General features: G+C 35.0%; 1 protein-coding gene and 1 non-coding gene across 7 annotated transcripts; both read left to right on the top strand.

Moving 5' to 3' along the window:
* Nucleotides 1-4,324: 4,324 nt before the first annotated feature.
* Nucleotides 4,325-10,784, top strand: LOC119076593 (casein kinase II subunit beta). Of its 6 annotated transcripts, none has more exons than XM_037183440.1 (6): nt 4,325-4,448; nt 4,800-4,875; nt 4,980-5,274; nt 5,337-5,526; nt 7,391-7,511; nt 9,862-10,784. In XM_037183440.1, the coding sequence occupies exons 1-6, from the start codon at nt 4,342-4,344 to the stop codon at nt 9,862-9,864; spliced, it is 792 nt and encodes a 263-aa protein (XP_037039335.1). In that variant the 5' UTR covers nt 4,325-4,341; the 3' UTR covers nt 9,865-10,784. The 6 variants fall into 6 exon arrangements, with proteins under 6 accessions (XP_037039335.1, XP_037039336.1, XP_037039334.1 ...); XM_037183441.1 differs by having other exon boundaries at nt 7,391-7,472; XM_037183443.1 differs by having other exon boundaries at nt 4,399-4,578.
* A 2,234-nt stretch (nt 10,785-13,018) lies between these two features.
* On the top strand, nt 13,019-13,090 carry Trnad-guc. The gene has a single exon. It is a non-coding gene; the product is annotated as a tRNA-Asp (tRNA).
* Nucleotides 13,091-13,562: the final 472 nt, after the last annotated feature.

Consider the following 13,562-nt stretch of genomic DNA (forward strand, 5'->3'; position numbering starts at 1 on the left):
GAAACGGCTGAGGACAATATATTGTATTATACACAAACGAAAAATGTCTCAATATTTTTTTTTGCTGAATTGCGATGCTGGTAAATATACACACCATCCCGCTCCCAACGCCAACCCACACCACTTTTCCATTAAGCGTGATTTTCATTTCGAAAATTATATGTATAGTGGGCTATAGGGTGGATAACTCCACGGTGAACAAGCTCAAAAGACAGTCTGTTCTCTTTTGTGTATCAATTCCAATGGATCAATTCCAGTGGATCAATTCCAGAGGATCAATTCCAGTCTATCAATTTCAGTGGATCAATTTCACTTAATTTGGGGAAGTGTAATAAAATATTTCTATGTCAAGCTGTTCATTCCACATTCTACGTTACTTAACGAAAGTATAGTGGCAACTAAAAGTGGTACGAATACAGAGAATCGGACATGTGGCAGAAGTACAGCAGATTTGGTGACTCCAAAAAGATGGTTTCGATTTTAGTGTGATTGCTACGAATCTAAAATTCTGTGGTTTGTGTCGTTTTTAGGATAATAACATAACAGTTCATATATTTCGATTACCCAAAATTACCCAAAAAGCTACCATTCCAGTCCACCCTAAACTGAATATAATGTCATAGTCTGAAAGTGGATGTAGATGCGCGATGTGGTATAATTGGTGTTCAGTTGTTTATGTTGTTATGTATTATGGAGAGAGAGAGAAAATGTTAAATGAGAGAAGTTTAACAAAGCAACACTTTTCGCACATTTTCCTCCCATTCGAAATCTCCAATTTGAACTTTAATAACGAAAAGTTTGCTTGATTATATTTTTCGGTATTTTTATGTATCAACGAAAATTGTGTAAATGAGAAAGTTCGTCGATTTAAGCAATGGAAGGACAGTCGAGCACAATTTTATTGTTTATGTTTATAAACTTTACAAGAAGTCAAATACCAAACAGGACGGGCTTTGTAGAAAAAAGAGTGTTTTGTAGCAAAAGCCGTTGTAGGCAGAGATACATTAAAAGGGGAACAGGAAGTAAATACATTCTGTAAAACGAATGGTTCACGTGCTTTCAGTAGGATGTCTCAATTTCTTATGTGAATGGAAAGTGGATTTTTGAACATTTGAATATAAATTGAATGTAAAGCCCATAAAGCCTGTGACCATTTCAAATCTAAAAGTTTGAAAGGTTAGTACTTTTAGAGGTAGTTTATACGTTTTCATGATTTTTATGACACGATTTCGAGAACCAATAGCTTCTCTACATATTTCAAGGACGTTTGAGATGCCATCCTAGTTAAAAGAAATTTCATATCAAAATGAATGAATGAACCAAATCTTTAACGAAAGGCAGCTTATTGAATGAAATATAATTTTTCTTATAATTCGCTAATGTGTCATGTCCAGTTTTCCAGTTAACTATTCAGAATGTATAACGTTTATACCGTGTAATTATTCATTCGATATACGTACCTTTACGTATAATGTAATGTAATTTGAGCCGCTGACAGCGTATTTCAGTCCTCACTTACTGAACAAAGAACTGTATGTGAGTACAGTATAGTAAATATGAATTCTGTGGAAAATAAATTAAATTATGAAAATGATAATACCCGCATGAGACGGTTTTCATTACCGATGAACCGACGATAACACGACATTGCATATAATCAGAAATACACTTTTATAAATACGCACAATGTCAGCATTTACATCCGGTAAACTGAACTACTACTTTGTATATTTACAGTTTGGTTTGACTGTAAATTACTACCGATGTGGAAATACGGTAGTTAAGTGGATGTGAAATAGAATGAATTTCCAATTTATTCTCATGGTAAAATGTACTGAAGAAAAATATTCTGAGAACGCTTTTCACTGTAATCAGTTTATAATACGGTGCAGATGTGACTCAATGACATCGCAAGTTGTTATCACCAATGCTATAATAGTACTATTATAATAGTATAATAGTGTTCAGCGAAACGATGGTTTGGCTATTTCATTTAGAAAATGCGTCAAAGAGGCCAGACGATGACCAAACCCCATTCCGAAAGGAAGTGTTTGCCTGCTTGGAAATCGTATATTATGTCACTAGGACCAAAAAAGGGTATTTTTGACCAAGGTAGTGTAGACGTCAGAGGATGGAGTGGAACGTAGTGACATAATATATTAAATTATGGAACAACAGATTTGTTTTCCTCACTGTAATAATTATCACTTGACTCAAAATCAATGAGCAACAATGTTGTGTGCCAGAAACAGTCGATACTACATTGTCAATGTTAATAGTTATTTATCTACCAAGGTAGGTATGAAGGTATTTTTTCGCACTAGACGTCGTGTGCGAAAAAATACCGGCATACCTACCGTGGTAGATACAACGTTTTTCGCAATTTCGGGCCATAATCACCTTTCCAATGCAAAATATTACCAAAATTTCTACCAAACATTCACATGCAAACATGAATTCATTTGAACGATCAAGCAACCTGCACTATATACACATTGCAAAGTGATGTATAGAGACGCGCTAAATAAAATCAAGTAGTCAATGCTTAGTATAGATATCCCAAAAAAGATAAATTCAATGACGATCGGCTTTGTATGAAAAGCTCAGATGCGGAAAATCGGAAAATCTTTTGTTTTAAATTTTTCTTACGGTACTTTCCTCTGTAGCGCAATTGCAGCGTAAATTTATCTTTTTTGTGATAGCTGTATGTACGCTTCAACAATACGTTCTGTATAATTGTGTGACTCTGTAGCCGAATGGCTATGGTCGTTGCTTGGTGTTTGGAAGAATTTTGGTGTTGGATGTTCAAATCCTGGTCTGTGCAAAGTTTTTATTTATAAAATTTAGTCTTTCTTAAAGGTACTAAGCTATGTAGCGTGCGAAAAAAATGTGAAAAAGCCTAAGTGCGAAAAAATAATCAAAAACGCACTGTGAAATAAATACCTTCAAAACGACATTAAATGGATGCATGGAAAGGTGATGATTATGGCCCGGAATTGCGAAAAAGTCTTTTACTAATGCAGCGTCATTTTCATATAAAAGGAATAAGCGTTGAAGTATTTTTCGGTTCACTTTTTCATTGGTACGTGAAATTCAAATTTAAGGCACACTAACGGCGTGGCACACTGTATGAAAATGACCTCAAATGAATAATGACAGCAATTGAATAATTTTATTCGCAAAAAATAGGGCTACTAGATAATTCAATCCTCTAGACAAATCCAGCGCTCCTGCCTGATTTACTTTAATCTGCCGTGATTCGGCTATTGAGATGAGATATAAGAGTACACAAAAGTAGTCAAATTGAACGTTCATACAATTTTACGTTCACTCAGTGGCATGGAGCATTTTAAAAAGAAATGTCAAAAAGAGTGTTCCCCATCGAACTCAGTAAAATTAACATCCAAATTCTGACATATCACCCATCGAAACCAATTAAATAATTTTCTTTTTTCTCGCTTTTATTGCTTGATTTAGCTATTGTTTAAAACGTAAACGGAGTAAGAGGAAATCAAGCATAACACTATATGTTTTGCATTTTGGCTGTTTTATTCACATGACGTGACAAAAAACAACCCACATTTCTCAACTTATTGCATGAATTACTATTTCGCAAGTACTGTCAACATCGTATATATATCTCCTCCTAAAAATAATGGTTTAGCATTACTTTCGGTGCGTGATTTCATGTGTTTTCGTATCATGACGCGTGAACCAATTGACGCCGTAAATGGGATTCAGAATTTGAATTTTGGATGAATCAGTGGATAAACTAATGAATTGAAAAATAAATGTCAACGCTTCCTTCTACGAGAATGTCGTGAAATTACCATAAACGAAGCTGTATTTGATTTGGTGTTGATACGTTAAAGTTTTGATTTTCAACAGACCTAGAGCGTCAATTATTTTCAAGTAGTTATACAAGCTCTTCGTTTTTCGATAATTGAGTTACAAACAATTTTTTTTTTATCGATGAAGAACCTAATTATAAGACACTTTGTCTCGTATCATATGCCAAGAAAAGTTAAAACTTTTTTTATAAATCATTTTGAAAGTCACTAAAAACACGAAAATTCGAATCGAAATACAAAAATTTTTGATGACATACTGTATTTCTATTCGAATTTTCGTGTTTTTAGTGACTTTCAAAATGATTTATAAAAAAAGTTTTAACTTTTTTTGGCATATGATACGAGACAAAGTGTCTTACAATTAGGTTCTCCATCGATAAAAAATAAAAAATAAATTGTTTGTAACTCAATTCAAATCGTTGCGCAACATTTCCGACTGACATATTCCGTCTGGGACGCTGCGCTCATATGGCAACACCATAAATCGAAAATGTCTCACAAAAATTTTATTTGTAAAAAATCTACAACTGACATCCCTGCCTTCTTCAACATATCGAAGGAAATTTTAAGCGTGGCTAGTCAGGGAACCAACAAAAGGTAATTAAATTGCCGTAATTTTATCATTCAAACACGCCCAATAAATGCAGTCGTTAATTGCGTAAATATTGTGCAATATTCGTCGGATCGTAAGACGTGAAGAAAGTGCTTGGAAGTGCAACAAATTTGTGTAAGATTTGACTGAAAAAATGTTTTCTCAAATGACCGTCATTTTTATTAGTGGAGACTTCGGCACACATATATATAATATCGGGTGGCAAAAAATGAATTACAATTTTCGATATATTGTCAAAGGAAATTTTTTTTTTAACCAAATTTGCTTGCTTAACTTAACTGGACGATGTTTTGTTTGAATTAACTTGGTTATTTTTCGTCAAATTTTTTCCATAGGAAAATGAGTAGCTCCGAGGAGATCTCTTGGATATCCTGGTTTTGTGGTCTTCGCGGAAATGAATTCTTTTGTGAGGTTAGTTTACATTGAAATTTAGCGAACGGTAGCTAGAGAGTGTGTGTCATGTCGATCGATTTTTTTTAAATGAAAAACAAACAAATTATTTCTTGCATTCGAAGGTTGACGAGGATTACATCCAAGACAAATTCAATTTAACTGGACTCAATGAACAAGTACCGAACTATAGACAAGCATTGGACATGCTGCTTGATCTAGAGCCAGAGGATGAATTAGACGAAAATCCTAACCAATCAGATCTCATCGAACAGGCTGCTGAAATGCTGTACGGACTCATTCATGCTAGATACATCCTAACAAATCGTGGCATTGGTCAAATGATAGAGAAATACCAAAGTGGCGATTTCGGACACTGTCCACGAGTCTATTGCGAGAGTCAGCCCATGCTTCCCTTAGGTAAATTATTCGATCGACCCGTACAGCGTTGATCTAATTGCAATTGTGTCTTCCGAATATAGGTTTGTCGGACATTCCCGGCGAGGCAATGGTAAAATCATACTGCCCGAAATGCATCGACGTTTATACTCCTAAGTCATCGCGACATCATCACACTGATGGGGCGTACTTTGGTACGGGTTTTCCACACATGTTATTTATGGTTCATCCAGAATACCGTCCGAAACGCCCTACGAACCAATTCGTTCCAAGGTGAGAATTTCGTTTTTTTTTCCTCTTTCTCTCCTGGTTCCTTATAGTGTGTTTCAATTTACATTTATGTTGACGACCATGCATGACCACTGGACAATCGTTAGTATAGTCAAAACAGGTCGACATTCGAATGAAATTTTCTGTTCTGAAAAATCACTTCCAAATCGCTCATGTCTTGAGCGAATTTTCTGACAATTGAAGCCATTCATTTCTAGTAAGCGCTCTACTTCATTCAATTTTTTGGCGTTAATATTTTGCTCGAATTTCGTAGGATTGTCAGTAAGGCACATTAGAATTCAATTACTGATGTGGTGCTAAATATTTTCCGCCTATGAGTGCGATTCAGTAAAGACATTCTTGGACTGCGAATTTCTACACCTTTTTCTGGTAGTTATTTGCTGATTAAAAAACTGGTTTCACCGATCGTCTGGTCGTATCGACATGAAATCGGTGTACCATCAAAACGAACAAGATGAATTTCAAATGAATTAGACAGTTAAGCTCGAAAATCTAAATTCGATCAGTTGGTTCGGAATCGCAGGGGTGTAACTTAGAACAATTTTTGTTGTTGCTGCTTAGAACATTTTTGATTTTTGCCCTGTTGAATGTCGTTCAAAAACATCGAATCGTTTTTTAATTTTCGGAATGTTATAGTTTTCGGCAACAACGATTTTCTGTTATAGTAACTTTTAATTGTCTTCGGCAATTGCCTAAAATCGAAATTCGGAATTTACGAGCTACAAGCATATTTTTGACTACGTTCGGTTTAGCGGTGAATAGTGTCTACAAAGTGGTCACAACACTACTACTCCGTATCGTATAAGAGCTTTAGTTTGGTGTTTTTGACGTCTAAAGTATTGGCACTTGAGATGCTATGCAGAGGTCGCTTTGTTGTCACTAAATTGTATGTAACGCAAAGATCACTTTCTGTCAAAATGTATGGAGGATTTTGGTTGTGTCGAGTTCATTCAACTCCTTTGATGTTTACACAATCGAAATAAATTTTTAACCATTTGCTCCGTAAGTCATTTCTTTGTGGGACAACTTCGTAGCGTTGGCGGCGGTTGTCCCTGAGAGGGAAACTATGGTGGTAGTCAATTGAAAACTAATTGAAACACACAAATACTCGTAATCTTTGTGTGTCTTATGTACGCAGATGACCCAGATGGTACGAAAGTTTTAGTTGAATACGTCAATGATCACATGTTTAAGAGATACGACGAATCACTGAAATTGTCGATTAATTTTAGAGCTGAGCCTGTTTATTGTTTCAGCTGAAACGCCACAATGAGTAATGTTTATTAAATATTCCAACGATTCCAAGCAGGGACTATTTTTGGGTAAACATTTCACCATATTTTCGTGAATTTTCCATCATTTTCGTATATTTTCGTGAATTTTCTAAAAAACATGGGAAAACATGGGAAAATAGTTTCTGGTTTTTAGTAGATTCAGAACATTTGATTGAGAATCCAATGAAGTACCAATGAATATCCAATGAATTTTCAGCTCTGGAAGAGAGAATTTTCGAAGATTTTGTTTATCGTCAAGTTGTGGACATGTAATGTGTCTGTGTGTTGTAAGGTTCTAAAAGAAAAGATTTAGACAACTTAGAGTTATCCACGAAGGCAGGTGCATCAAAATTGTCTAGTGGTGCCGCCATGCCACGAGCATGGACGAAAATGTTCTGTGTTCTAAAAATTTTGTATGAAGAAAATCCATTGAACCATTCAAATTTTGGTGCCAGTTGCCTTCGTATGTGTCTTAACCTGTTCTATCAGAACCTAGGCATGTTGAGAGTCCGTCAATATTTTTTCTTCTGGACATGAAGTGCAATGAATTTAAATTTGTCTTTCTCTTTCAGATTATATGGCTTCAAGATTCATTCCCTAGCGTATCAAATTCAGTTACAAGCAGCTGCCAACTTTAAAATTCCACTACGAGGGGTAAATTTTAAAAATGGAAATCGCAGCTTCTTACAAAATGTATAATTAAATTAAAAGTGTATCAAATTTAAAGCCAAGCAAAATCATAAAACTAAAAATTTCCATTTTGTTTAACAATTTTTTTTTTCTTCGTTTTTTTTTGTAATTTTTTTCATTTGACTTTTGTTTTGAAACGAAATTTTCACGTTTCGTTAAATTTTCGTTAATTTCCTTAAAAGAAAAGAAAAATGATTGGTCATTGACTGCTTTAACTCGTATTTTGTTTATCGGGAGGCATAATTATTCGTTTGATGATTTATTTTTTCCGTTTTTTGCTTTTGTTTTTAATAAAAAAATTTATACAAAGGGAATGCAACCAATGTAAAATTCTTTCATGGAACAGGAGCTGCCAATCTCCGTATGTGTAAAATATTGGCCATTTATTATGTGTGTCAATCTTACAACACAGCACAGAAACAGCTGTCTTCCTAACAATAACGTAAATTTTGCACGTCAATTGTCAGCTTGAGGTTAACAACAAAAATATTTTATGCAATTCAGTACGAACGTATTTTATCGCACTAGTGCGATTAAGGATTTGCCAGGGGGCTTATCGCACTAGTGCGATAAACATCACATGCTACTGAAGTCACACTAACATTATCATCGGTATTTATTCGATTTTCTTCTTTGTATAAAACGTTGTATGCAACACGAATCGCATGCTGGTATATTATCGCACACGATGTCTTGCCAACCTCGGCTTCGCCTCTGGATGGCAATCTGACTTCTAGTGCGATAATATACCTCCATACGATTCTTGATACATAAATAATTATTATGTACGGCAGTGAGATCCTCATTTTAACGAGCGTCACTTTAACACACTAGTGCGTCAAAATATTCGAATCAAAATCCATTTGCATACTACGTCGATTGCACCGCTGTTACATAAATGTTACTGTGTCGCTGAGGAAAATATATTTTTGTAGCAAATTAACCTTCGAAATTGTCATTGAACTTGAAGCTACAGCCATGGCTGGACGTCTGCGCCGATGCAATTTTCGTCTCCGGATCGGTTTAAATATAGTTTAAATATGTCGTCATAATTAACAAAAAAAAAAGTCAATCGGCGCACACCTCTGCAGCCATAAGCACACAATACTCTCTGTATATGGAAGATTTGATACTGTCAGATAATAACAAATTGTCACATATATTCACGATAATACGATTGGTAGCTCCATTGACGACATGCTTGTGATACATAAGTCATCGACACGTTAATGCTTGCGATGCATAATTGCTTACGATATGTAAATGTGTCGGCATTGCTGTCCTCGAGAGGCAAAAGTTTTTTTTTATTTACAAAAAATCCTCAGACGATTTTCAAGAAAATCTTACAGTTTATCCGTCGAATTTTAAGAATTTCCTCTCTCAGTGAAATTGAGGATTTTCTTCAAAAGTTTTCCCATTTTTCGGCGGATTCTCTAAAGATTTTCAAAGGATTTTTGATGCGACGCTTGTACAGCTTGAATCTCCGTTTAGAAAATAGGTCATCCGTTCACATGCCGGTTAAACTAAAGTGAATAAAATCGAATTCTTGAGAGAGAACTGCCAACTGAGCAGATGCAAGATGCTCAATTTTCCCGTTGTTTACTTGACAGCTGTCAAGCGGAGTGAAAACGCAGTGCTATATTTTATTAAACGGAGTGAGTGCGATTCCAGCTTTATGATGAACAAACACGAGACATGGAAAACACATTGCAGTGGTTTTTAGGATAGAAAAATCTCTATCTTCATGTGACTGTCACGTCATTTTTATGTGTTCAATGTTTCGGATGTGTTCGATTGTAACCCGCCGATATTCACCAAAGCATAAAAATGTCAATCCTATCAACGCAAAGTTGCTCGTTTGTTTTCGGCCAGTCGGCCGTTCAAGTGATTTTTTTCATTTCGCTAGCATGTGCATTTGCTTCTGGTCTTGCTTGGAAATGTGTTATTTTGAAGAGGGTGACTATAAGTTCTCACCTTCGGCTTTGGGATGCACAGACTTTCCACTCCTAAAAACAACCAATTTCCAAGGCCGAAAACACACGAACCATTTTGCGATTCTGAGATCGACAATTATGTTGCGTCGTTTAAGCTACACAGCAAATCGGATTAAAATGGAAAACGCTTCATTTAATGATTTCAGCAAAGGACAATGTGTGTTTTCGGTCCAAGCCAAAGAACGTACGGCACCACCGGTTGCATTCCCCAAAGTCTTTTTTTTTCGAAATTTATTTTTGTTTTTGTTATTTTACTAATTTTTCTTTTCGTTTCGTTTATATCTTCAATTTGATTTTGTTACGGGCAAATGGTAAATTGTAATAATGGATTTTCTTTTTCGTCCATTCTCTCTTTGCAGTGAATTTAATAAATTTTGGAATTGGACCAAGCTGACACCGAAAAACAAAAAAAAATTAAATTTTTTTTTCATTTAAATAGTAAAAAGAAATCATGAGATATTTGTATTTTCTACACGACTGCGCAACACAAGAAATCAACACGAGAGATACAAAAACAACAACATCAACATCAAGCAGCAGACAACCGCAAAATGATTATAAATTAAAAAGTTTAAATTAAACAAACAAACAAAACAAAAAGAAGCAAACGAAAATTTAAAAAGAATAAAAATTGAAAATGATGTGAGTCATCATAGTGTGTGAATAAAGAGAAAATAAAAATGATTTAAAAATTCAGTTCTTGTTATCAAATATAATTTAAAAAAAAAAATTAAAAGTAAAGAGAAAAGAAAATGGCGAAAAAGGGTTACTAACTATGTTGAGTGTCCCTAGTTTAAATTAAACAAAAAAAAATAATTATTTTTATTCAAATTAATTTTCTTTGAATAAATGAAATTCAAGCAAACAAAAAAGGAACACGTTAAAGGAGCTGAATATTCAAACAAACAATTGAAAATTCAAATGACCCCCTTCATCCCGAGGTTTTTTGCTAATGTGAACCAACAATAATTTCAATTAAAAAATTTCCTTTCCCCTACCTATACAAATCCTTCTGATGACAACAAAAGGAAAGAAAGCAGAAGAAATACCATCGTCAAATACCAACATAGTGTTTTGCATTACTATTACTATACATTACCACCCAACGGGAAAAGGATGTTAAATTAGGGCAATATTTATACAAAAATAAAATCGGTTGAGTTGGTATTGGTGGACGGGTTTGTCTTTTTCCCTTTCTTTTCTTCCTTTGGTTCTTCTGTTTTCTTCTTTTTATTAATTAATCTTTCGTTGTTATATCATTGTGAACATAATAACAAAAAAAGAGGATTTTTTTTCATGCAAATATTAATGACGAGAAATGAAATGAGAAATAAATTAGATGGCTAGAACCTAAGCAGATTTTTTTTTAAATAATTTTTATCGATGATTATTTCTTCCTTTTGTTCTATATTAGTTTTCGAATTGAGAAAGCAGGCAAAAAAATTCAAAAACAAAACAAAAATATGGAGAAAAAAAAAACAAAATTTTTTACAATTATAATTTCATTCGAACAATAATATTTACTTATAATACCTTACAACCGCAACACTGATTGTAAAATGTAATTATTTAAAATTAAATAGGAAAATTATATAAAAAGAAAACAACACGCAAAATGTGATGGGTCGTTTCATTTTCCGATTGTAATATCGTTCAAAAAATCGTCAGTTCGCACCGAGGGGCAAACTACTCAAAAGGTTTGCAAGGAGCTGAATGCGAAAAAAAGCCAGCTGCAGAGGAGTTACAAAGTAAAACAAGAGTTGCGGAACATGCAAAAAAGTCGAATGGTTGGCCTCTCGGTTAGCACCAAGGTATGCCTGACCTCCATGGAAGTTAAGGATACGACAACGCGGACTTCTTCTCAACTAGTTGAATGATCAAATGATGAGATCTGGCCAAGCTTTTTTTTCATTCGGATGTAGAGTAAATAGATCCGCTGTTCAACCATAAAGAGGAAAATGGGAAACGGATGTCCACCCTTACTCGTTCCAATCTTTGATAAATTACAACAAGAAGTGCGTAGAAAAAGAGAAAATTGCCAAAATTGGAACCAAAAGTTAAGCCGAGCACTGCGGTCTTTGTCGCTGAACTGTCGTACAGATTTTAAGTACAATTTCACTGTTATGATCAGAGCGAGACAACCGAAGACTTGTTAATTATAACTTGCCTTGGGGTACTTGTCAAAATATTGCTTCCTCTTTCGACATGTTCCGTTGAGAGCGAGATGACCGAAGACCAGTCTACTATAAGTTGTCTTGGGGTACTTGTCAAAGTATTTATTTCTCTTTCAACATAACATTCTATTCAAATGCAGTTAGAGGTACTGACATTTTTGCCCCAGTGAAATAATGACGGTTGTACTTTTCTTTGGTGGAATCAAGACTGTATACTGTTGGTGATGACATGCGGGACACCATTTTATTAGAATTATAAAACACTTACGTCTCTCCCTTACACGTTGGCGTCTATTGGCGCATATATTTACTATTTCCTTCTATTGGTAACCAAGAGCAAATAACACCTGTCCCAGTATTTTCTGACCTGACCCGACAGACCTCACAGATTTTCAGAAATATTTGCATGAAAATATTAGGTCAACTGAATCCTGGCCAGACGGATTTGAATACCATCTGCAGATTACGACTTACTTATTAGGATCGGTCGAGATTTTAACTTTACCCTTCGGATTACTACCGCTGTTGACCTCTCCTTTGATTCGTATTAAGTCTTAAGTGTCAAACAAATATTAAGGCAACAATATCACAGAGTTGCATGCAACGTTTTTCTCAAACAAGCCAGTGCTTTTTGAAAAACGTTGTCCTTTTGTCTACTCGATACATCCCCTACATCGGGTCATCGGTCATTCCACCAATATCATGAAATGCTTCCAATTCGATAAGTATTAAAAGTCAACAAAATTGTCTAGATTGTAATGGATAATTTGGATACACAGCAGTAATGGTTTCCAAGAGCTACTGTGGAGACACTTCTGCTATTATCCCCATAGAAAAAATATGAAAAAGACGGTAGGACGGTACCTAGATCTAGATGAGTGCAGCGAAAAGAAGACGAAATTTTGATTGACAAAAGAACTACAAAAAGACATCATTTCCTCCATTGATATTTTTCGTGTAAAATAAAGCGAACTGCATTTGCATTCAGTGGAGTAAGTTAACGATAGTAACAATCGGAAGTTTTAATTGGTTGACTCTGGATACGAAACTGTTTGCTGGTGTTTTTTGCTAGTAAATCGAATTAATCGACCGACTTTCATAATTTCTTTTCGTCCCATACCAAGCTAAATGGTTCATGAGGTTGATTTGACCTAATGAATTAAAATTACGAATTACTATTTCCTCACACACATATAGTGATACGAAGTAGTAAATAAATGCAAACGAAATTCCTATTTGTGTCATTGATGGCAATGACGAACATCAGTGTTAGATCAACCGATGCAATTTAAATAATTTTCGTTTTCACAAGATTACCGTCATATAGCCATCAACATTCAAGTCCTCGGTAGTATAGTGGTAAGTATCCCCGCCTGTCACGCGGGAGACCGGGGTTCGATTCCCCGCCGGGGAGGATTTTTTTTTATTTAATTATGGAATACTTGGTCGAATTTAGTGGTTTCGATTCCTATTTTATTCGAACGATGGTGGAACAAATACATGTTGCTTCGTTAGCAAACTTTCCTTTTTTTATTTTCTATTCCCTTAAGATGTGAAAGTTTCTGGATTTTTTTCAGTATTGGGGTATTGGGTAAGTCTCACAAAGAATGAGTTGAAAATAACTCCAAGTATGTCAGATTTATCCTACGGAGTCCATTGGTATCCAGTGCCTTACATTGAGATAATCCTTCGGGTTGTTACAATATTTTCCATGTAAAAATCTGATAAGTACCCAATCGTACCACACTTTTCTGCTCAATCTCTGATCAATTCTCAGCCTCTTTCTAATCAACAAAGCAATTAGGGTAAAATGGTTAGATTCGAGCCCCTGGTTTTAGCTTTTTCAACGACCCATTTGTCTGACTCGATTTTCTCTTTCACTGCTC

The sequence above is a fragment of the Bradysia coprophila genome, unplaced genomic scaffold (genome assembly GCF_014529535.1).
Source record: "Bradysia coprophila strain Holo2 unplaced genomic scaffold, BU_Bcop_v1 contig_232, whole genome shotgun sequence".
Lineage (NCBI taxonomy): Eukaryota > Metazoa > Arthropoda > Insecta > Diptera > Sciaridae > Bradysia > Bradysia coprophila.